We start from the raw sequence: 27024 nt of genomic DNA on the forward strand, positions 1-27024 counted from the left end.
ACAATACTTTAACGTAATTATTAAGTTGGTTTTCGTATGTTTAACGTTGTATATCTTGAAATAGATTGTATTTCTCTTATAATTTAGTAAACCTGATAACACAATTATATTTAAATGCCATAACTATGCCAACTACAGTTTCTTAGTAATTTGTGAAACTTGATGAAGTTTTTCCAAGAGCTTTGGTAACAAAGATGGTTTACAAAAGGCTATTTATAAGAACGCTCTTGCGCTCTTAGGATTCAAATTTAATTTACATAATTATTTTTCGTTCGTTACGAAATTCGTTTTAACAGGATTTAGTCTCTCGATGTTTCAAAGGGCGAAACCTTTGTAATACTGAATTAGATTAATGGTTATTTGGTCTCAGTTTGTTTTAAACGTGCTAAGTACTTTATTATTTTGTCTTACTTCAGATTATGTATGTATTTCAATATTGTAATTCATTTTGGAATATTTCACACCAAATAATCTACCATATTGGTTAGAAAAAATCTAGACTTCTCGCTTGATTTGTGGTCTAGAATTAAAAATATTATGTTTTGTAAATTACAAAATTGTCTTCGTGTTTATTAACTTTTTTTTATATCATAAGGTGGCAAACAAGCGAACGGCGACCTGAAATCGCTGAAATAGCGAAGTGACCGTTGCCCATAGACATATGCAATTGCATATGCGTTACCTACCTTTAATCGACGGAAGAGAGGATGCACAGAAAGAAAATATTTCCCCTTTCCATGCATCCTCTCATCCGGAAAGTCCACTTCCACTTCCCATCCTTTCCTCATAAGAAAAAGGGTGGGAAGGGAAAGAGGACTAAATTAGGCCTCCGGGACGCACACTCTTCAGACGAAACGCGGAATAGCTTCCACTTCACGCCTGTCTTCTGTGTGATCGTGGTATTTCACCGGGCGAGCCGGGCCAATTCGTGCGAAGATGTTAAAGCGGGCTCTACCACTGTTAAACTTAACTCTGTGGTAGCCGGACTTATGTCAAATGTGGTATGATGTTCGATTCATTGTCTTATTACAATGTTCTTTACAGACAAATATAAATACATAAAAACACTTCAGTTACAGTGGAATGAAGATACAAAGTTGGTACGTGACAGTAGAGTGAATACTCCTTTAGGAAACCTTTCTACTGGAACAAATTACGTCCGTCTTCAAATAGGGTGTAAGTGGGATATCTAAAATAGGTTACTTTTGCCTCTTTCATCTGTCACATTGCCTCACTTTGAGATTTCTCAGCTCTTGGGGGATTTACTAAAAGCCCCTCAATAAACAAAATTGTAGACTCGATATAGACCCAGCTTTTGTACACCGTGTTCAAAGGGTAAAGTAATATTGGTTGCAGACAAAAGAATTGTATGAAACAAGATCCAGACACCAGATGAATAATAAAATAAATACGACCTCAAACATTACAACATTAGTTTCACTACTTTAAGCTTTATAGTTTAAACTTGTTGATCGCTGAGAGTTCAATTTTCTACATCAATAATCTGTGAACCATTTTTAGGGTTCCGTACATCATAGGAAAAAAACGGAACCCTTATAGGATCACTTTGTTGTCCGTCCGTATGTCTGTGAAGACCAATTTTTTATTATTACAGACATATTTAGTATACAATTAAGCGATTCTCCTAGATTTCATATGGATAGTAAAGTCAATAATAATAATAAAAGTTATCCAACAATCATCGGGTCACGAGATTTTTCTGTAAAAACGACGGCACAAAGCATCTTTAGTCTGTGTACTTAAAAACTTAATATAATTTAGTTGCGACCTTTTTAGAGGTCAGAAGCTCAGATGTTATGTAATTTATGTGTCCTTTTTATTAATGCACAAGGATAATGTATATTACAAGGAGTTCAAATAAAAAATATGTCATCACACCGTCTTCCTTTTAACATTTCTGATCTTACTTCTTACTAACATAATAAATGCGAATGTTTGGATGCATGAATGAATAGATGTTTGATAGAAGGTATTTTCAGAACGGCTCACTGGTTTTTGGCAACTAATACTACACATAGGCTACTAATTTATTTAATACCGCGTGGACAGAGTCGTGGGCTACAGATAATATAAAAAGCTCATTACGTATTTTTGCACTGGTGTAAAATTATAAAGTTTTCCATTCATACACTTCTGAATCCAATTGATAAAGAACACTTATGATATTTCCCTTCAATATTGACACGGTTAAACGGTTACACATTAGTAAGAAAAAAATCACGTGTTTGTTAACTAATATTTAACGAATCTATTGAATAACTGAAAATTTGTCATGCGTTAATTGTTTGAAGGAAATATTATCAAGTATTATGTTTTGATTAGCGCCGAGTCACATGTAGCGAAAGCCGATGGTTCGTTCGTCTCTGACGACAGTTCGTCAGATCAGCCTGATGTATTTATTACAACCGTATTGATAAATATTATAATCACAATTTACTTAGTTTTGTTTTGAAGCTTTGCATTGTTTTGTATCCGGTGGTTAGTAAAGCAAGACCTTCAATGATAATTAGTCTTTTCCGTAGACGTAACATCTATCATATGATTAAGAGCTGTTTTAAGAAGCTAAAAAGGGTATCCATAGACGTTAGAAGGCTTATTGTGTCTATGGTATTTAGTCTATGTCTTTCAAATGGTAAAAATGGGACAAACATAAAAGGATACCTTTCCTATTCCTTTTCCCTTACATGTTATCTTGATTGAATATACCACCTTACTGTTATAATTTTAAACTCTAGAAAGAAATAAGGGAAGTACCTAAAACCAAGCTAATTTTTCTAATGTTTATAGTTTGTTATGTTCTTCGTATAATTCTTTACTAAGAGTTATTATTCATTGTTATGTATTGCTTATATACATATATATATCGTCGTTAAAACGTAAGTAGTTATATATTTGATGTGTAAACTTGAACTCGTGGAAAACATCGCACTAAAAACATTAAATTAATTTATTAGTCACGCGGTCCTCTTTAGTGATTTTTATTGCATTTCCTAATGATTTCATTGCACTGAAAACAATAGCGTATATTGCTAATTCGACTGGAATATAATCTGATATGTTTGGATGGATGGATGTTTGTTAGAAAATATCTCCAGGACGATTGTGTGTGTGGACTTTATTTGGCACGGATGTAAAACATAGTCTGAAAGAACACATAGGCTACTATTTATTTTCTTTTTCTATTCCGCGCCGACGGAGTCGCGGGAGACAGCTAGTATTAATGTACCTGAATGAATAAACTTTATGATTTATCATTCATCGTTCCTGTTTTATAATTCAACGATATACAACTGTAAACGGTACTGGAAAGGCTCAATAATTCCGAATTGCAAACGTTCTTTCAACGCAAGTAATTATATTAGCTTGCATTTCCACTGTCTAAATACATGTATAAACATAAATATTTGTCATAACAAATTCATCTTTATATTGATACCGCTTTAAATCAATTAAAATATTAAGCTATATTTTCATACTAATTATTTCCTTCACAACAATGAGGTGGAAACATATGGACGATGACATAATAATTACATCTGAACAAAGCCAGTGCATTCATAGCACATTACCATTATTCTCTTTAACGTCTTTTCAATGTTACTATGTTATAGTACTTAACGATACCTTGCCACAAGCAGAAGCCTGGCTGGTAATACCAATAAAATGTAAATTTAAAAAAAAGAGTGATAATGGTTTTAAACGGGGATTTTGATCTCAGACCTACGTTTAGATTCATCTATCACATATCATAATATGTATACATATTCTTAATTAATTTATCGAAGATTTATAATAAAAATTTTAAGGTAAAACTCAATTTAAAAGATATAATACGAAGAGTAATAGATCGTTACTTACAATGAGGGAATTAAACTCAAGACATATTCCGGGAGTTCACTATTTTGTGTGGTTGAATTAAAATTCGCGATATGTAAGTCCGACAAATTTTCAAGGTCCAATCACAGTGCGTGAGCAAATATTTACCATCCTCGACCTATTTACATTGAGTCTTCAAGTGACATATTTTCATTGACATGTTAGCGAAGTACTTCTAAGAGTTTAGTGAATAAAAAAATAAATATAACATACAATATGATTGACAAGTACTTAACACGATATAGATTATCATAGCTCACATGACTATTGTAAACAGATTTGCGATGGATTTTTTGTATTTAGTTTTTTTTTTATCGCTTGTCAATAATTAAAAGAGTCCGTGTGGCCAGCTCGCGTCTGCATTCTGTGCCGGCAGTCAGTGGCGCCGGAGTGTCGAGTCGCTCCAACGTTTTCCTTCTTACGATTTTTTTTTCTTTTTTTTTTCTATGCAATTTTAAAAATACGTTTAGTTCCGTACTGGCCTGTTCGTGTGTTAACGTGCTTTTAGTTCGGTGATATTTAAAATGACAATCATATCACCGGCTTTTCTCAAGCAGGTTTGTTTTTTTTACTATTTTGTTGGTTTTTTATGTATTTTTACTTAAAAATATTCTTGATACTTAACAAGGAAAACATTAAATAAATATGTTTGTGTATTGATAAAAGGAATGAAATAAGTAATTTGAGATTTTTTTCGTTACTTTTTCGTTGTTTTTTCGTGGAAAGGATTTGGGTATAGCGGCCTAATACAACAAAGATATCTATCTATCTACTCAGCCATGAGACGCCCACGGCTGGGCATAGGCCTCCCCCAAAGATCGCCACGATGACCGATCTTGTGCCACCCGCATCCAGGACGCTTCCGCAACCTTGACCAGGTCAACAAAGATATAGTAAACTTAAATTACATTAAGATGCTTTCAATTCTTATAAAATAATAACTTTACAAACATAAATACAACCAAACAATTTAAATAACAACATTTAAAAATATGTAAAGATTGCCAAATTCATTCATAATATCAAATTAATCGTGAACTTTTACCCTTAATTTCTATCTCTATATTTTCAAAGGGAACGACCGATATCACAACATGTTTTTGTATAGGTATTAAGCAGTGTACTCGCATAATTGTTCGTCTGTGTAACAACTGTCGTGCAATGTTTATAGTATCGAGTAAGACGTATGAATTCAAAGGTGTAGGAAAATGTAAGCATGCGAACTAACCGCCATTAGTATCATTACGTTGCATTATAATTTTCATTATTTAAATTTGTGTTGAAAGATTCATTAATATTTTATATTATCTTACTAATAAAACAAATGCGAATGTTTAGATGGATGGATGTTTGTTAGAAGAACTCCAGAACAGTTCAATTACCTCGATGAAATTTTATCGGGTGTAGAACAGACAGGAAGAACACATGGGCTACTTATTAAGTTTTTAAATTCGCACGGACGGAGTTCCTGGCAACAGCTAGTTTATCACATTTCTAATTTTCCACTTTTTTTGTTTATAATGATACGATATTTTTCTCTACTGCTCAAGTAGTCATATAAAAACGTTTGGCCCGGTGACACTATCGAAAGTTCTGTTAGATAATACGTAACACCTAATTAATAATTAAGCATAGAAAATAACATAAAAACAGCTGCAATACAACAAGGATTGTTACTTGTTTGACATTGACAATGAGAGCTATTGCAATTTTGTGTCACTAATGCGCGGGTCAGATAAGTTTGTCGCTCTATACATATTAAAATTTCTTAACAGTAGAAATATTATTTAATTTCAATTGTTGCGGACTGTTTTACTGGCATATTATAACGCGAACAACGCAGATTACGTAAGAAAATATGAGAAACACTGGAACAAAAAATTAAATTATAAGCATTTAAAATATTTTATAATAATTAATCATACACTGTTCATATATATATTATTTAAAACTTCAAACTTTGATTAACTTTTGAATTAAGTGTAAATATATCAGGAGGAAAAGACGCAAGTTGATTTAAGAATTCCCAAATTAAAGACACCAAACGTTAATAAATTATATAACCACATATATTTGTTTATATAAGTACTAAGTTTATAAAGCAGAATCATAACGCTATGCACCTGCAAAAACATAACAGTATTAAACCCAACATCAGCTATACAATTAATAAAATTGAATTGTCTATATGTATGAATTAAAAATTTAAAACTTCTCAAAACTATCCATTTCTAAAAACATTACGTTGTGTTCAAAAGTTGACCTTGACCTTCAAACTTATAGCTGTACTCAGAATATACGTTTCTCGTATTTTCTGCATTAATCGGCACCCTAAGATTTCTCTGGGTACTAGTTACTGCTCTACATTTAATAGTTACTTAAATATTATATTAATTAATATAATAAATGTTTCTATTCTACATCTACAAGTTTCTAAAACCAGAATCTTTATATAAAACGTATCGTCTATGATTACCTTTGACAAAACAGACATGTTTTAAACGGAGATTTTTGTCTTAGAAACCCACGTGGTAGTAAGTTCTTAACGTGGCAGTCTCCACTTCTCTATATCTCCCGGTCCTCCTGCCATCTTTCCTTCTCTATGACTCACAAATTCCTTTTCAATTAAGCAATCGACTGCGTGGACTATATAAAGATTGTTTTGTTTAAAACAATGATAATTTCTCTAACTGTCTTACAAAATGTAAATATAACACTTCCTTTTTATTACATGACTTGTGTAAAACATAAGCGATTTACGGTTGTGCAATTGAAATGACCGTCGGTGGCTCATGGGTCAAGCACTTGGCTTGCAATATGCAGGTCTTGGATTCGAAACCCATCTTGTACCAATGTGTTTTTCGATTTCCGATTGTACATTTATCCGACGTTCTTACGGTGAAGGAAAACATCGTGATGCAACCTGCCCATATCTGAGAAGAAATTCAAAGATATGTGTGAAGTCAACCATCCCGCATTTGGCCAGCGTGGTTGACTATGGTCTAGTCACCTCTAACTTAGGGTAGGCTCCGAGTCCCTCGGTGGGGACATATAGTGAGCTGATGATGATGAATTGAAATGCTGTAAATTTACATTGTATGTATATTATGTTTTTATAACTTACCTAGGCAAATTACAAACGTACGGCATTAGTAAATTAACTATGTAAATGGGGAATTCAGTTCTATACAATTCTGCTTCAATTGAACCTTGAGTAAGACTTTTTTTAGATACTTATGTAAAACAAATACAGAGTATTATCCTCAACAAAATGTACGTAAGTCTCATTAACTGTTGGTATTAATAATTAAATGGCAAATTTTTCACACGTTTTTGTGTTTGAAACTTTTGAAAAAACTGAAAAAAAAATAATCACCTTTAAATGCCGAGACTAATACCAAAGTTGAATAAAAATGTAATATTAATTCATGTAGTTTATTACGGCTATTCATGTTATTTCCAAGATTTCTTTGATGTTGGTCGCTTTGAATATTTGTAAACTCTCTACGATTTAAAATCTATATATTCTGCTAAAAGGCATTTGCTTTATCAAAGTGTATTCATTATTAACATGTTAAACTTCTATAGCACTACAAAATCTTCTGTTGTAGTACATTTTACTTATACTTTTGTTAATATTTAATTCATACCGATTAATTCCTTTTGCGATGTCTCACCAGGGCAAATTAACCTTCCCTAAACTGTTTTTACGGGCGACCTTCATAAGCAAGAAACTTAGGTAATAGAAAAATATCGTGGTCTCTTGGAATATCTCCTGATCGATGTATTTGTATGAGAAAAATTTAAATATAGTTTATTAAGTCATCCGTATTTGTTTAATATTATTGAAGTGGCGTCTTAAATTTTAAGATTCATTCTACAGATTTATTTTAATCTGGATAACCATTCTGATATACGTTTATCTCAGGCACACTTTCTCATATCTTTGAGATGGCCACTCGATACGAGATCAGCTGACATAAGCTGAAGTAAATGACGTCATCTTGCAATTATTTAAATGTTTCTTTTTAATTTTTTTATTCGTCAGTGATTTGAACATGAAAAATTTCACGCACTGCCAGTGACAAGTATGATTGTCAATACTTTTTTATTTTTAATATGTAAACTGGTGATATTTTGAAGCCAATAATTATAATAAAAAAAATAGATAATTTGAATATGTGTAGGTGTTTGAATTTAGATTATGTTTGAATAATTATGTTAGTAAAAAAAGAACAAACTGCGATGTATCACAATCACGTACTTTTTTGTTAGTTTTGCGAGAGTTTTTTAATAAAATCTACGGCGCAGTGTCTGCTTCGAGTTTTATATGAAAAAAAGTTGTGACCCGCTCTGCTTGTTTGGAATTTCTGTCAAATAGTAAATCTGAACACGTAGAAACAACAACTTTCGAATGGACCAGTAAATGTTGATATGAAAGATATTTTATTGAATTACAATTTTATTTTATTCTGCGCACAATTGGATTACATATTGTTTTCCTTAGTTTTTAAGCATAAGCTCCGCGCAGAATTGAAAAAAAATAGTACCCTATGAGTCCTTTCAGATTTTGTTTTTAAATTTCTCCATTCTGGAGATATGCATGTATAACATTAGTAATAATAATAAAATAATAATATTTGAAATACAAAATTCTAATTCATAGCTATTATACTTAAATGTGATGACCTAAATGAAAATTTTGTTAAATTGTTCCGCAAAAGCGGAAACAGATTGAATCTCAATTGGGTTAAAATCGAATATATTTTTGCATAATTATTTACCAGAATAAGCGGTTATAAGCTTTGTATTTATATACAAAATATATAGGAAGATAAGGTTAGTAAAAAACTTAAATCGATAACCATATTTTATCCCAAATTGACATATCTTTTATACCATGTGACGAGCTATTCTTGCAATTTTTATCATGATCTTTATATAATTGACTAAATCGTTATCACGTGAACGATAGCAAAGTAATTTGCTCGCCCTCTTTAATACCGGTGCTTTGGACACTTCAAGAACGGCGGTCACAATGGCCGAGTTGCGAGTAAATCACTTTTGATCACTACCATCCGCCCGCCAATCGCATTACACCTATATAAGACTACGCCAATTTCAAATGCTTATTGTATGCGGAGGTTTTTTGTGACTCTATTTTTGGAATTCAGTGTATCCGCTATCATTATACTAATGACATTATTTTGTTGTCTTGTTTTGAACTTTTTTAACTGATAAGCTGTTGCGTTTTATCGCAATAAAAAATTAAAAAAAAAATTATTAAAATCGATGTTACTAATATTAGAAATGCTACCGTGTAGATGGATAGATGGAACGGCTCAAAGGATCTTGAAATTTTGCATAGATAAAGTCTGGAAGAACACATTGACTACTTATTAAGTTTTCATGTGTGCAGATGGAGTCGCAGGCGATAGCTAGTGTCGTATAATGTGCCGTCTTGTCAAGTATTGTCTAACATTTATGCTGTTTTTATCAAAGCAGTAGACAATTCGACCTCATCTTCTTTCTTTTTAACTCATGTAATTCGCTTGTAATTAGATATCGCGAATAATAATGTGGGAGCATAGAGAAACATAGAGTATGCTTATTTAACCTCAGATATAACACATAAATACATTTTAATTTAAGCAATGTCTTTATTCCAAGGTTAGGTTGTATAAGAGAAGGTAATTTCAGATCACCCTACTCTACCAAAATGTGTGTTAAAATTATTCAACAAGTGCTATCACCTGTAACCTTGATATTTACAATGACTTACATTATTTTAATTACATACTAGTACTTAGTTATTCCAACCCGGTACATCTCGGGTATATTAAATTTTTTTTTCGTATATTTTTGCTTGTTATTAAAAATATGTAACTTATTGTAATAACAAATGAGTATTGGTAGTGAAAACTCGGTGGTTTTAATGTTTTTAATAATGGTAAAAGTAAATAACACTAGCAGTTTTTGTCTGTTATATTGTGTGAGAGCGTCGGTGGCTCATGGGTTCAAGGACTTGACTTGCAATCTGCAGGTCCTGGGTTCGAATCCCGCCATGTACCAATGTGTTTTTCGATTTACATATGTACATTTATCCGACGTTCTTACGGTGAAGGAAAACATCGTGACGCAACCTGCACATATTTGCGAAGAAATTCAAAGATATGTGTGAAGTCAACCCGGGATTAAAAATAGATGTTGGACGATTCTCAGACCTACTCAATATGCTTACAAAATTTCATGAGAATCGGCCAATTCGTTTCGGAGGTGTATGGGAACGAAAATTGTGACACGAGAATTTTATATATAAGATTTAATCCATTATTATTTCCTAAGCGTGCGTTTGTGTGTTTGTCTGCGTACGTGGAATAATATGTGCACATCGAAATAACCTGAATGACTGTAGGTACCTACAGTCATTATATATTACGGAACAGATGAAGCATTTTTGATAATTTTCCTTAATTTTAATCGTTATCCTTATTTTCGAGGTTGGAAGAATATATTTATATACATTCTTACAACCTTGCAAATAATAATATAAGTGTTAAATTGTTTTCAAGTTTTATAATGTGCAAAAGACCTCGTTTTAATTTTTTAAATGTCAGAAGAAAAAAAAAATTGACAAACAAACTTACACGATAAAAAGAAACATAAAATAATATTACTTAAGAGATATGTGGTAACTGTATCGGCGTATCACTGGAATTAATAAAATTGCTTGAAAAAAACATGAAGTAAAAATCAATATAAGACTGCGGCCACGAAATTACCAACAAGCGGGTCAACGCGATTGGCGGAGCGGGGCGATGTCATCAAAAGCACAACTCCGCTCCCGCTCGTGTCGTAAACATTGTTCATTTATGTGAATTCTTACTAATATTATATAAATGCGAATGTTTAGATGAATAGATGGATGTTTGCTTGAAGATATCTCCAGAACAGCTGCATGGATTTCGTTGAAACTTGGCATGGATGTAGAACATAGCCTTGAAGAAGACGTAGACTACTATTTAGGTTTTCTTTCTAATTCCGTGCGGACGGAATCGCGGGCGACACCTAGTTGCGTTAAAATTTTGATTACATCGCCCCGGTCCGCCCATCGCGACGCTCCGCTTGTAATTTTCGTGCTCGCGGCTAAATGTTAAATGCTTCAAAGAGTCCTTAAACTTTAGTTTCCTCATTGAATGATAGCAATCATTCAATTTAAAACCGAAGAACATTATGCATTAATGAAATTAAAACAGTTAATTATGATTAAATCTTCAGCAGACATGCAACTGCAATATTACAATTCCGTTTGGTGAATAATAAAAATGAAAAATAATTTAAAAGTAAGTAATAATATTTCGTTCATAAGATGTTTTAAAAATAAATTATCTGCTTGGCTATTCAATTCCAAATTTAAATAGACTCTGTCCCAGTACTAAAAAATTGAAACTAAAAATATATATATTTTTTTTGTTATTTAATTAACACTATAATGAAACAAATATTAACGGAAGTAAGTACACATTATTAGAAAAGTTCCTAGTTTCGGTCCTAACAAGTAAATATAGATGTAATAAAAAAATGTCAAGATTGTACGTGACCGAAGCAATGTTACACCGTTTAAAGACCCCTTGGGCGCATTTTATATGAAAAGGATTTGTTTGCTTAACTAACTTTGACTATAGAGAAACGGACTAGGCAAAGGCTGTACCGCGGGTTTGACGTACATATGACATTACACATGTGCATATCATACTAACATTGAGCGTCTTTGTAACGTCGTTATCAATGCATCATGACATGACTAATTACATAAAATGAGCACACAAGCAGGCAAATTTAAAACTTACGAACGTGTGTGTTTTTATTCAACAGATGGTAATGTACAAGCTTGACAGGTCCTGTCTCTTAAAAGAATATTCAAAGTTAGCTAATATACACAATGTGGTCAAAATTTACTTTGAGTTCATTGTTCGTTTATATTCAGAGCTTCCGGTACGCCAATATTGATCAGGCCTAAATTGGTTTGAATACGATTATCGAATTTTCAACCACAAACTTTGAATTCACCCTCAAATATCAAATGTTTATCTTTGTAACTCGATTAACGTTTAAGCGACGCTGATTTATTTTGTAAACAATGAAATTATCATGAAAATAAAAAATATCTGCGAAGTAATAATTAGACAGAGATGGGGCTGTCTTTTACGTTGTCATCGCTAATGGGTTATGAGCTTTGGCTCATTGTTAATGTTTTTATGACGAAATAATTGATAGAGACTAAATTTAAAACGCTTTCTTTGTTGGATAGAATTTTTAATGAGAATTTACACTCTAATTTACTATTCTTATTTGTATGACTGCCCAAGAGAGATTATTATGATTGTAAACGTGTGTCTATTGTTAAAGCTATGGCTGACGTTCGGCGCATCTCTGGCGTTTCTAATCATCGGTCTGGTGAGGGGCTACTCCGCTTCCGCGTTACCGTCAATTGAGAGTCTCGACCCCTCCTTCATACAACACAGCGAACAGAAGTCATGGATAGGTAACTGGTTTATAAATAAATCATTCACTCCCCTCAACTGTGTAACTACATTGGATACGAATTTATTTTCATCTTATATTATTTCTAAGAGGTATACTATGTGTCGAAGAAAACACGAAGGAAACTTCTAGATTTGACTACCAACCTTTTAACATTTATGTATCTGAATAATTGCCTCTTAAAGCGAAATTATTGATCTGCAACTAAATCCCCCTTTAAGAAATTTCTTCATAAATAGGTAGATTTTATTACTTTGAATCTATTTCGGTTAAAAGATTTTTTGCTTCACATCAATCCGCGCGAAAATAGGTATCAATAGTATTTTATTTCTTTCTACGGAATAAATTAAATTTTATTTGATAAACTTAATCTAATTTGAGTACCCCCATTAATAAGATCAACCAAATAGTGCAGGATTTTTTTTGCAGACGTTTATTATTTATTATTGTTGTAAAAAATCTATATCTGGAATCTTTTGTCTGCAGGAGCTATCCCACCATTGGGCGCGTTCCTGGGCAGCATGCTGTCAGGGCCGCTGATGCAGCGAGCTGGTCGAAAGCGCACTCTGCAGATGACCGCTCCGGTCTGGGCCGGCGGTTGGCTGCTACTAGGCTTTGCTCCCGGCTTCGCTCTCATCCTAGTCGGACGGTTCCTGTCCGGTCTATGTGTTGGCTTCGTATTAGCACCCGCACAAGTTTACGTGAGTACTTTTTCGTCTCTATTTTTTTCTGGCATCTAATTCTCCATAGGTTAGTAAACTTTTTTTTGTTTAAAACAATTGTTCTCTGTATGAACATACATGTACACAGTAGAAGTGAAAAACAATAGATGTAAGAGGTTATTGCTCTTTTTTAAAAAATGCGACATCAAAGAAATTTAAATTGAAGCTTAAGCGATTTGTCCCGTACTGAGAGGCTAATAATTAATTATAAGGAAACACGTTTTGCAACCGAATAAAAACAGTATGTGCAAAAAGTGTGTTGATAATAAAATCATTCAAACAATACTCAGAAGTGGATATTTTAAAACAAAACATAATTAATGACTGTTGTTATTTTTTAATGAAAAGAAATAAAAAAATAGAGTCTCGGAAGAATAATAACGAGTTCCAAATTTAAAAACTCTTCAACTATTGTTCAAGGAGTTATAACAGTTTAGCTGCCATTTACTAAAAGGAAAAAGATGTAATGTATATTTTCGAATTCACTATGTTATATCAGTTTTCTATGCCTTTTTGCTATTCACGTTCTACAATATTAACGCATTTTTTTTCAAAAAAAGGATTTTTATTTAAACCCCTGTACAAATATTTTGTTTTACCAAAAAATAATTTATGAATAAATTACTCATTCAACACTTTACATGCTACACTTATGTCTTAAATTAATTTCGTACCGATCTGAAGAAAAAAAAAATACTCGATATGTCAATAATTTGAATGTTTAATCCATCATTCTATTTATAATTTATATCAGTGTATTGAACTCCACTTTAGGCGATAAAATATATCTTTAGTAGATACTATTAGATAACGAGATGTACCATGGTTACTTAAGATATGCCAATGATATTTTTATCTCATAATTTTTTCATAACATTCTGCTTAAATTCCATAAAGCAAAAGTTCCTTTTTCTTATGCGTTTAAAGTTCGCGTTCTTTTAAGCGTCAATAGCTTAATGGTTAAGGGTACGGATTTCCGATCACGCCCTCGAAAGTTCGAATCCCGCTTTTCAACTATTGTCGTAAACCATATCCTAGCACAAGCTTAGAGCTTAGTTGGAATAGTGAAAGAAATATTAGTAAATTTCCAAAAAAAATCTGCTAATATTTAGTTAAAAAAAGTTCTTATTTCTAACAAATCCATTCTCCAGATGTTTCAAATGTAATTTTCAAGTGACCATGAAATTACAAGCTATATAATATTGCTGAATGAAAACAAATAGATTATTGTAACAAATTATCAACGTTTGAACGGATCGATAAACTAACATACAGTTCATTTTACAAATAAACAAGAAGCTGTTGAGTTTAATTCAACACTTGTGTAGAACGTGTTTGTCTCATGTGTTATACAAACACTCTTATTGTGGCTAATGACAATATTACTGCGCTAATTATTACTTTCAATTGATTATTGTGTACTTTGTTAATGCACTTTTGTTCGTTTATATTATAGTAGCTGTCGTCCACGCGGAATTTAAAAAAAAAACTTAATGAGTAGCCTATGTGTTCTTCCAGATTATGTTCTATATGTATCCCAAATTTCATCGAGATCCGTTGAGCCGTTCTGGAGATATCTTCAAACAAACATCCATCGATCTAAACTTTCGCATTTATAATATTAGTAAGATTGATATCAAAAGTATTTATATTCGGAACTATGAAATTGTGTAAGCCAATGTCAAGGATTTCTATAGTGCATGTTCACACACACAACAGTCGCGTAAAAATTATCTTCCTCTATAGCAAATGTAAATGTGTGTTTCTTTTGCGTTCCTAAATTGGTCATGTTTTCATAAATCTTTGAAAGGGAATGTTTTGATTAAGCGCTATGGAAGACCATTATATATGTGTGTGTAATCAAATATTTCGAATGTCCGCTCTAAACTTATTTAACCTCTTTTTTCTTAATATCCGTTCTAAAACTACCAATGTTCATATTTCTTTGTTATCCAGGTGAGCGAGTGCTGCGACCCCGAGATTCGCGGCAGATTGGGCTCGTTGCCCACTCTCTCTATGTCTTTGGGCATCCTCATCTCCTACGTTGCCGGTAACTGGTTGTACTGGAGACATCTCGCCTTTTTGTCCGCTGCATTTTGTGGTAGTTATAAAACTAGCATTATATTTTTATGTTATTTTCAGTAATACCTGCACTTTTATGTTATTAAATAATTCACTGAGCTTTTACGTTTATTAGTCATCCAAATAAATTAAGAAGCATTTTTATTAGTCGTAGTTCTGTGTGTGCAGTTTGTCATTTTGGCTGTGCTTTGTTATTTTAAATCTGTTTTTATTTTAATTACTTTTATGTAGGTTATGTACGAACATAATTGCATAACTGGTTAAAAGTATCTTAATACAAAAGTGTTTATTATAGGAAGTAATCAAAAAACGTTAAATTACATTCTTTTTTATATCACGTAATTACATAGTTCACTATGTTACTTACTATATTGTACTATATGTGTATAGGTGTACTTACTATATTGAAATAATTTAATCAATTAAGTCATTTGTACTACCGCCTTTCGTCGTAGATTTATTAAAGTAAGCAAGTCATCCAGAGTTGTAGAAGTAATGTGTAATGTTTTGAATTCAAATACAAGATAAAATGCCTAATAGTAGTATCATCTTTTAGCGGCCCTCTTCTTTGTCCTACTTCCACTGCCGGAGTCTCCGGTATGGCTGAAAGCGCGTGGTCTGGACGCCGAGCCGTCTATCAACTGGCTGCAGTTGTCTAATCGCGCCGTCGCCACTGTTAAGGATGATGATGAAAAACATCCCGAGTAAGATTTATTAAACGACTTACAACTTAATTATTCATGTATCGCTAGAGAGGGATTTGTATAAGCTTCACGTACTTATACTAGTAGACAGGAATGAGGTAACGCAGGATCTCGAACGATGGATACTCTTATAGTCAAGGCCTGCTTCGAGCTGATGATTTTATGATTTTTATTTATATTTTTACCGTTGTTTTACCGGTTTAATAACCCATTACTTGTAGAAATAAGGATTACTTTTTGATCACTTCTTTTTTGTTTTAGAAAAGCGCCAGAATCAGAACCAAAGAGTTTGTTTACACGGGAAGTGTTCCTATCGTCTGCGGTTATCAAACCTCTCATTGTTGGCTTTGCATTGCTCATCTTCCAGCAGTTCAGTGGTATTGACGCCGTCATATTCTTCACTGTTGAAATCTTCCAGAGTGCAGGTAATAATTAATTTAAATCTTAAGCACCTACGTACCATTTTTATTTAACCGTACCCGTTACAGTAAGTGTAATCTAGTTTATCCTTTAAAAAGTGTTTGTAAGTCTAGTAATGAATTTTTCATTAATGTTCAAGTTAGATGTGCAATAAAATCAGAAACCAAGCGTGGTGGAATATAATAAGGGTTTCGTTTTTTCCTTTCGAGGTACGGAACCCTAAAAACGTTTGATACATACATTGTAAAATAATCTCGTGCATTTACTGTTTAAAAATTACCTAGTAAGTCTTGATTAGGTTACCAAGAAATGATCACTCTGCTACCGGTAAATAGAACAGACAACAGATTAATTTTATAATTATGATATTATACCCTTTACATTAATACATTCCCTTTCGGCCATTTTCAAACCAGTTATTCTGACCTTGGTATATCTAACTAATATTATAAATGCGAAAGTTTATGAGAATGTATCTCTGCAACGGCTCAACGGCTCTTTCTGATATTTGGCATGGATGTAGAACGTAGTCTGAAATTTGGCATATATATGAATCGTGATGAATTAAGGCTTCTATGATAGATAGAGAATGTTATATGCTGTTTAGACCACACAAGTCTATTATTGCTATAATTCAATTGTATGGATAAGGCAAGAAACTTGCATCGCATAAATGGGCTTTAACTTAAATGCAAAGAAGGTTTAAGGTTTCTTGAATTCTGTATATTAAATATTTCTGTGTGCTCTCAACCGTGAGCTACGTAAAGAATTTTCCTTATTGTGATAATATTCACAACATCGACTGGATACATTTTAATGGTAATTTGGGTCAAAATTTACATTCGAAATGTGTGTCTAATAAAGTCAAAATTGTGACATCTTTTACATCTGCTTTATAGAATCATTTTTAAGATACACGTTTTCAATGAACTTATTAACCAAAAGATTGTTGTCATCACAAATTAACTTATTTTCAAAAATAATTTTCTAAGATTCCTTCATCAATGATCTAGAATTAACTTTCTAAAAATACTTATTTTGTCTTAGGAAGTAAATTGGAAGCAATGACGGCGACTATAGTAGTCGGTGCAGTTCAGTTGATCAGCAATGGTGTGAGCACGATGCTAGTAGACCGCGCAGGTCGTCGACCGCTGCTGCTTCTCTCAGCGGTCACAATGTGCGTCTCCATGGCTTCGATGGGAGCAGCTTTTTACTTCCAGTTCGAAGCGGAATCGTGGCTCGGGTAAGTAACGTGATAATTAAATTCCAAACAAATATAACTTAATTTGTTAATCACGAATGTCTTCGTGTTGATTTAGATGCTCTTGCAAGTGTTTTCTTGTGTCCTTGAACTCAGAGGCACCAGATGTACTTAACAGTGATTTCTTTTCAGATACCTACCTATCATCAGTTTGGTTGTGTTCATGCTTGGTTTCTCCCTCGGCTTCGGTGGCCTACCGTTCTTACTACTGGGCGAGCTCTTTCCGACACAGTACCGCTCCCAACTCTCAGCTATGGCTAGTGCTGTCAACCTTCTCTCTATGTTCACCGTTATCAAGTCTTACCATGCTTTGGAAGTAAGTTGATGATTCTTTTTTAAGTACACGGAATATGATTATTATGTTTACTAAAGGTATAGTGGCAGAATGATTGGTTCGATCAAGGATCCATACTCCGAAGATATGCAGGAGCCCTTATAATTGAAGTCATGTGGGCTGGTTGCTTCCGCCATAAAATATAGTGTTGTTTAATATAACAAAAGGCTTAACAAGACGGACGCAATACATTATATGCTGTAACATCACCGTCCTTGTACTCTGTAATTACTTTTGCACGATTTATCTGCCAGACAGAATAGTTTCGTTTGTGACAATGTTTTTTCTTAATAGATAAAGCCTAACACCTGACCTTCGTTTATGCCACAACAAATGTCCGAGAAGTAATGTTTGAAATTATATGGTAAAGAATCTCTACTTTTTCTTCTAGAAAAAACGCATATTCATATAAAACGTATGAGTTCTTTTATTTTGAATTTATATTTAAATTTAATAATTCTAAATAATAGTGGTAAATTGCGGTGCTTATTTTCTATATTAAAGTGCTTTCATCTCGCTGAGGTAATATTTCTCACGTTTTGTCACTTTATCTCTTAAACGCTGACATTAATTAATTAGGGTTATTAAATATTTTTTTAAGATAGAATATATTATTATAATAGTGGTATTATCAATCTATCAAGCATATATAAGACGAGCGTAGATGTATACGGAAGAGGCAAGAGAGATATGCCAGGATTGTTTAAATGGATGTCCATAAACTCTACCTACTCCTTTATATTCGTCTCCTATCTGTCGTCTCTGACTTTGATTGCTGAAACAAAGTTTTCTGGGATATCTATGTAATATACCTTAAAATACCACTAAGGTGACAATTATATTGCATATTGTTATCACTTTCATTCTCTTAAGCAAGACAGAGACAGCAACATGTGCACCACGTTCAGTAGAATCCTACGGTGATATTGTAACTAATTCTGATATTCCTTTCAACTAGGCTGTGCTGACGTCAGCGGGCACATTCTGGATGTACACCGCGTTCTGTGCAATGGCGTTCTTCTTTGTTCTATTCATGGTCCCTGAGACGAAAGGGAAGTCGCTGGCTGAAATCGAAGAACATTTCCGCGGTAAGAAACGCAAGGAAGTTGTACATTTGCAAACGATCTCGTAATCTCTAAGCAATGATTGTAAACGATATAACAAGGAACTATGTTTTTCTTGTTGCTAATATCTATTATTAATTGATTGAGATTTTAATTGTCATTATGTAGAGAATAATTCCTGAGTTAATTTATGAACAATTAAATTATTGACATATTTATAAGATAAATGGATATCTAGTAGAGTTTCATCACCCCTAATTTACCTCTCAGTAAGAACGAATACAAAGCTGCTGCTGCTGATGATGATGACGTAGAGTTTCTAATGTGACTCTTACAAAGATATTTCATAACATCCTGTAATCTTTATTACCATTCAAATGTTATGGTACACAAATCTCATAGAACTGTAAGTTATTAAATGAATACAGGATGATTTAAAAATAATTAATAAAAAAAATCAACCTGTGTGAAAATATTGTGGCATCTAGTATACACAACAATATTTATTACTCCATGAATAATAGTAGTATTTATATTTTAATCGAGTATTGTAAGTTCTTTAGTGTCCTTTAACCGCAGAACAAATGATTACTAGAACTTTGTAGTGGTAATACCGAATGATTTCATTACCAATAATATTAATTACAATGTAATTGGTATTAATAATCGATCTCTAAGATTACAAAAATGGATCCGCCGCTGTATAAAATACAGATTTCACATTATGTGACTATTTAGATGTAATTTCTAATCCATTTGTTTCAAATTTGATAGATCGCATGGAAATCTTTATTTAAAAATAATCCTATCATTTTTGTAATCTCCTATAGTTATAATAATTTCGAATTCTATCTCGGATTGAGGTTTGATTATTGGTTGCGGCAGTAGAGCGATTACTCTTCCTATAAAAATAGAGCTGTGATAATACGTAGGTATGATTGAATTGTTAGTAATAGCTAAATTATATAAAGGCGAGTATTTATTATTGGAAAAATATTCTGTTATATTCTTTGTTCATACCCTAGTCTGTTTTGTCAAAGAGTATGAAAGAACGAAAGTTATCGTTATCAACACCGTTATTTATATATGGATTTATTTTAATATCCCTTGATCTTCAATTGTTTTTATCAAGTCTTAATGAAATGAAATTGAACGATAATTATTGGTCATATAAATTCTTCTTTCTCATTTGTTTTTAAATATTTCGTTTATAAATAATGTAACAGAATATTTCTTTCTGTCCGATAATAAATACGTGGTTACAGAAAATAAGAAAAAAAATATTTAAGAGAAAAATAAATGCATGCTATGCAGTACTAAAATTGTTTCATTTTGTCCCAGTTGCATCAAAACTGTTAAATTATTTTTAGTGGCTATAAACCAAAAAAATAAAAAGTATAAGTGCGGGTGGCGCAGTTGTTAAGCTATCCACTGAACCGGACAGAAATCTACATTTCTAGGTTTTAGGTTTTCATTACGTTCTTACGAGGAAGGGTAACGACATGTTGCAACCTGCAACATATCAGAGATATGGGCGAAATCCAATTACCACCACTAGGCCAGCGTCGTTAAATATAGCTTAGTTTGTTGGGATAGACTCCGAGCTCGTCATTGGGCTGATGACGAGAAGCTTGAGAAGAATTGTGAAATCGATAGAATATAACTATATTTTAAAAGAACCTTTAGAGTATTTGCTGAATTTTATAAAAAAAATCCATTTATGTAGAATGGGACTGAAATGTTTACAAGTATTTTTGTGAAAGGTATTTATTAATAGAAATATAAGTATTTGAAATGTGTATATACATGTAGTTTCTTCATAAGTCCGCAATAAAATAAAAATTCAATGATAAAATAATGTGAATTCTTTATATATTCTATGTCGTAATTTATTATCGTAATATTTTGTTCTATTTCAGGACAAAGCAAATTGTTTTTGACTGACACTCTCCTATATTATATTCTTGTATTTTTTCAATGAGGCCGTTAATAAATTCTCAAAAAGATGGATGTAGTTTTATTAGTTTAGTATGGACATGTTATGAGCAGGGATGATGATAATATAAGCAAAAAAGTAATGAGATTGAATGTGGATGGCTACAAGGGTAGGGGAAGACCAAAAAAAGTATGGAATGACTGTGAAAGAGGATATGCGTAAGAAGGGGGTAGACTCGGATATGACGGCTGATAGAGATGTATGGAGGAGTAGTACATACTGTGCCGACCCTCGATAGGGATGAGGGCAGGTTGATGATGATGATGATGATGGATGTAGTTTTATAAAATGTACCAATTCATGTATTAATTTTGCGATTTATAAGAAGTTAATTAAATACAATTTACAAGCTACGAAGGTTGTAAGTTCGAATAAAATATAATTCCATTAAACTTACATGTCATTATTTAAACTAAATTAAAAAGGTCACACTTATAATTTATTGTTAGAACTTTGAAAATACTTTCTTCTAGAAAAATCTAGACCTATATCTAGACTTATATTGCTTACAGTATAGCGTAGTATTAACTTAACAGAAAGTACAGAACTGGCAAAGTAAACCTAGACTTGAAACAAACATCTTTGCATCTCATAAATATTTTTGTTTCGACTTGGAAACAGAAACTGTAAGATCACATTGTTTGGAAAAAGAAACAAAGAAAAGTTCTTATTAAGTCGATTCGAAGTCATGTTAAAAAATGGCAATATTCCACACTTTTTTAATGATTTCGGTGAACACATTACTGATGAGTTTGTACTTCCTGTATTATAAAAAAGTACATTAAATTGACAAAGATAACTAGGCATATTTTTGGTTTGTCATTGTATGTAATATGTTTGTGTGATTATAATAATAACGCTTATCATTTCGCTGAAGTCCTCAACGACCAGATGACATGCGACCACGAAATAAATGGAATTTGTCATTCAGCGCAAATAATAAACCACATCTCTATAGATTGATTCTGTAATACGATAACAAATATCATTTTAAATCATAACCACTAGTTGTCGCCCGCGACTCTGTCTATTCGGAATTAAAAAAACGTAATTAGTAGCCTGTGTTCCAGACAATGTTCTATATGTATGCCAAATTTCATGGAAGTCCGTTCAGCTGTTTGAAGATACCTTCAGAAAAACATCCATCCATCCATGTAATCATAATATATAATATTGATGATTAAAAAAAATTAAGAAATAATTTATAACTATATTTAAATTAAATTGTTAATAGGAAAACATATTAGCCTACATAAATTGGGTCCATCGTAAAATGCATTAGGCAGTAACATTGTTGTGTTAACGAACATTAAAAGTTAATCAGCAATAAGAATAATGTAAGCAATTTGTCTAAATGCAGTTCAGTTCCCGCAGCATCTGTAACAAAAGAAATATTTTTAGCGTTCTCTATTATTTTTGACAAAATTTATGAAATACAGGATGAACCGGAAATGGAGATACGCCGAACGAAGTTGTATCTGAACCCACTGTAGTAAAATACATAATTTTTCGACATTATTAGTTACAATCCTTTGTCGCGAATGTCGTGCTTTAATTACAAAGTGTAGTGTCAAAATGACTGCGACAGGGACACAAACGTCGACATTTTAGTAAGGCTAGTCAATACACTAACTCATTTCCGGATATTCTTCCTAACAGTACCTGCCTATATAAACTAGCCTGTGATTTCGTCAGCACGAGAGTAAGAAATATGTAAGTTACCTAAATTAACACACAGATAAGCTACCTTCCAGTAAAAGTTCAAAATCAGTCGATGTTTTGGAGATTACTCGAAACAAACGCGGATTTGCGGATAGACAGATAAACCAAATATATACAAAAAATTTAAAAAGTGTCTTCGTTATAAACAACTCAAATATCTAAGTAGGCACATCATTTTTTCCGACGATATTACATACAGACATTCCAATTTTATTTATTATAGATATTAATATCTTGGTGTATAATTCACTAACCAGTTTCATCTTCTAATGGTAGTTTACTAGTGTCGCCAAAATCTGGAAAAGTGGGAACCGGCTGTTCACCTAGCTCCGGTATATCCGTAAAGGAATCCATCGGAATAATATCTTTTCTTAACACTTGATAAACAGTCTCTTGTTGATACAATGGTGCTATTGTTGCTTGACACTGGAAAGTGAGAAAAAATTAAATGAAAGCTGCAGTCCGCGTAGAATAAAAAAAATATAGTAGCCTATGCGTTCTTCTAAACTAGGTTTTATATCTAAGCCAAATTTAAACGGGATCCGTTCAGGCGTTCTGGAGATACCTTCAAACAAACATCTATCCAACCATCCATCAATCCACCCATCCATCTATCTAGGCATTCGCATTTAAAATATTAGTAAGAAGTACGATAGTAAGGTCTCACAGAAAACAAACGACTGACTGACTGATAAAGAGAAGAAGGAGACAAGACGCTTGCACCTTTTTCTCCTTTCATAAAAAGTAACTACTTGCTTTAAGTTCCATTGTGTCAAAATTGAAATGATGCGATCCCACTGTAAACTTCAATTCTAAAATAGTTTCTGTGACGTCATCACGCATAGTTGCTCGATACCATGGTCCTCGTATGTAATTCTTTCCAACTAATCTATTGTTAATGAGCCATTTTAATTGAGCTTCTGGTCGAGAACCTGATGATGTGCAATTTGCTCTTACTCGATCACCGACGTTGTATTTCTCTTTTAATCCCGTTAATATGGGCTTTGTTTCAGGTAACACTGAAAAGAAAGCGACATTTTATATTCACCGAGAATAAAATTACTTAGATATAGACAAATTAAAATGATTGACTGCATAAACGCCCCTGGCTAAAATTCATAGCAATTATTTTGTTTATTGAAATTGCTTATACTCAATTATAGGTTAGCCTTTTCCGGTAAATGTTTATTTTGTTAATATTAAAGTGAAATTATTAATAATTTCCAAATACATGTTATTTATATTATACGTAGTTTTGCATGAAATTTTAGAAACATTTGAATATGAATACGTCTTTGTTTGTACAAAGGAAATCCCGATGGCCACGCTCTGTAGGTTGGTATAGCAGATAATTAATGTCGTCGTAGTCGTGGCTTAATTAATATTCCAGGATATTAATATAAAATGAATATTTTCCAAATTCATATAAAGAGTACATTGTACCTTATTGTTTTATTTATTAGTAATTTCTGGTATTCGATTTAAGCATACAAAGTTTTTTTTCAATTAACATATTTCATGCCATTATGTGTTAAAGTCAATATGTACGGTGAAGCGGTGGCAATGAGCTTTATAAAATATTAAATTTAACAGACGAACTCACGATATATTGTGATATATTTCTCCTCGTGGACTGTGGCGAAGAGTGGCGCCTCCCCGGACACCTCGCAGCGGTACAGGCCAGCAGATTCCCGCGTCAGGTGCACTAGGGTTACCACCGTACTGGACGACCGCCTCACCTGCAAAATAAGGATTATCATTAATATCATCACCATTAACTCATCATCAACATTAACTCGCTTCCCACGGCATGGCCGATGTAGTTGGGGCACTAAGGTTAGACGAAGGCTTTTTTAAAAGAAGACGGACTGGTGACCTTTTCGTTCGTTTGTAAATTCGTACCAACTGATTAGAGAATGATAATTTACCACATATTAATTTTATTTTAATCTCACATATAAAAATTGTTATGAAATTACTTGAAATTCCTATTTATTCAGTATTTAAATCTTTGTATATATGTATGTAGGTCAAAACTGACATGTTTCAAAATCTACACACCTCGTGTACGCTTAATTGCTGTACGTAAATGTACGAACTTAATAAATTAATTGGAAATAGGAATTATTTGGTAATTGATGAGATGGCAGCGGCGCGGCAATCAAAGCTTACATTACAACTTCTAATTATAGTTTCCCTTAACGAATTGTAACATAAACCTTCACGTGAGAATTACATTTAAATTATGTGTACATAAAATATCCGGGTGAAAATCCATCTTCGTGCTACTAAATGCCGTGAGTTCCTCGTGCCGAAAATTGTATACAACATATTGCCTTCTCTATCATTCTCTTTAGAAAAAGAGATAATAAAATGTTTGTTGATAACGGCCGCAAGGCCGCGTTTGACGGGAAAGTAGATGCATGCGTAAATATTTAAGGCTACTTTTTAAATTCTGTGCTGACAAAGTCCGTTAATTAGAATTAAATGCTAATATTAAAAATTTATTTATAAATAGAAAATTAAAAATATTTTTTAGAGTATACAAATGAGAAAGGATCGTACAAATATTTTGACTTTGACTGTACATAGTCGTAAACAAAATTTTTCCACTCAGGCGCGTTCATAAAAGTGTTTTTTTTAATGTGTTAGTTTACAGCTGCGGTCCAGCTGCCAGTTCGCAGTTTTCTGCGATTGTCTAACTGTATGACGTCACAGCAACACGTCCTCTTCGTCATCAACGAAATAACATTCTCTTGTGAGTTTTATTGATTGTCGGTAGTTTAACATTTTTCAAATTAATTTTTCTTCGATATTCAGGTATTTGTCGTTATTTACTATTTATTTTTCTGTTTTAATTTAAGTTTGCATTACGATTGAGTTTAAAATAATATTTACGTTTTAAAAGTGTAAACCGACTATGAATATTTTCAAGTATTTCTATATAACTTTTAAAGTCCCACAATCGTATATATACATCGAGTTTTTTTTTTACTTTCATAACCGGGTCGACAACTAGAGTGCCTCTTCAAGAAACTGCTAAAATATTAAACATAATTTTAAAAAGTTAGAGAGCCAATTCAAATAATATGTTAATGTTCCGCTTTGAAATACTTTGTGGAAATAACTCTATTATGCTATTTAACGCATAAATTGATGTTGGCAGTTTAACTTTTAGATTTATATGGTTTTAAAAAATAATAAAACAAAAGTTTGTAAACATTGTGTACTATATTTTGTTTTCGTCTCACTGCCCTTGAATGACGTCACAATCTGACACAAATATTGACGTTGGAAATTCGTTTTTCTGCTTCCAATAGGTAGGAGTCGTGGGCGACATCTGGTATCATTAATAAAAATAAAACAAAAGTCCAACCTACATACATCGACCATGACTCCCGGAGTAGCGAAGTGGCTGATGGGGTGTTGACTGTCAGGTACGTATCTGTAGAATTCTCTGCCATCTTTGTACCACTTTACGGAGTAGAGGATGTCTCTTTCCATGTCGAACTGACATCCCAGTATCGCCTCGCCGCCTTCTGCTGCGTGGGCCGGCACACGTAGCTCCAGGAGACGGACACAGCTCACTGGAGCTGCAAGAATTTTGAATAAATTTTAAAGCATACCGTCTCATGTTAAGAATTCATTCCCTTCGTGCACATATCCTCTTTCCTTTATTTACTTTACCTTGCAAATGATTGTTTAAATGTTAAATTAATTAAATTTTATAAATTATTTGGCTATGTATATATATATATATATATATTTATGTTCTCGGTTTGTTTATGTTATCAATTAGAAAATATATTTACAAACCTTGTTTCGACAATAACAACGTGGCAATTAGTAAATATTTTCGCATTTTCACTAATTCGTTACACTGTTTACACTTTTAAACAATTGCACATAACTTTATCCACTTATTAATCAATGTATTAACTTAACAGCTATTTACACAGTAATAGAGTTCGTTTCCTTGGTCACTAATGGAAATAATTGCAAAAGGGATGTGATCACAAATCTGCCGTTCGCGTCGAAATTGAAATAGGCCAGCGAAATTCTGGACTGGGCTAAAATTAACTGTCGCGACTCTCTCACTCATGCGCAGACCGCACCGAATAAACTCGACTCGCGAATATCCACGCGGTTATTTTTTAATTTATACGCCATTGTTGATGTGTGGACTTCGTTACTGGAAGGGCCCATTGCTTAGGGGTGATATCGTATGTAACATTTTTTGCTCCAATGACTCAAATAAAGTTTATAAAATTGTGTTCA

The 27024-nt window shown here is 32.8% G+C and overlaps 2 protein-coding genes across 2 annotated transcripts; one reads left to right on the forward strand and one right to left on the reverse strand.

The window, feature by feature from the left end:
• The first annotated feature begins 4314 nt into the window (after positions 1-4314).
• LOC106127853 (facilitated trehalose transporter Tret1) lies at positions 4315-19683 on the forward strand. Its single transcript, XM_013326139.1, has 9 exons — positions 4315-4454; positions 12307-12442; positions 12928-13142; positions 15120-15264; positions 15802-15949; positions 16211-16374; positions 17417-17612; positions 17763-17946; positions 18923-19683. The coding sequence occupies exons 1-9, from the start codon at positions 4422-4424 to the stop codon at positions 19094-19096; spliced, it is 1395 nt and encodes a 464-aa protein (XP_013181593.1). The 5' UTR covers positions 4315-4421; the 3' UTR covers positions 19097-19683.
• A 2565-nt stretch (positions 19684-22248) lies between these two features.
• Positions 22249-26717, reverse strand: LOC106124386 (uncharacterized). The gene is given in 6 exon segments (NM_001312199.1): positions 22249-22401; positions 23001-23172; positions 23503-23765; positions 24350-24485; positions 26131-26339; positions 26563-26717. Coding segments are annotated over 6 exon segments (894 nt in total). The 5' UTR covers positions 26609-26717; the 3' UTR covers positions 22249-22333.
• Positions 26718-27024: the final 307 nt, after the last annotated feature.

Source organism: Papilio xuthus, unplaced genomic scaffold (assembly GCF_000836235.2).
Source record: "Papilio xuthus unplaced genomic scaffold, Pxut_1.1 DF828952.1, whole genome shotgun sequence".
Classification (NCBI taxonomy): Eukaryota; Metazoa; Arthropoda; class Insecta; order Lepidoptera; family Papilionidae; genus Papilio; species Papilio xuthus.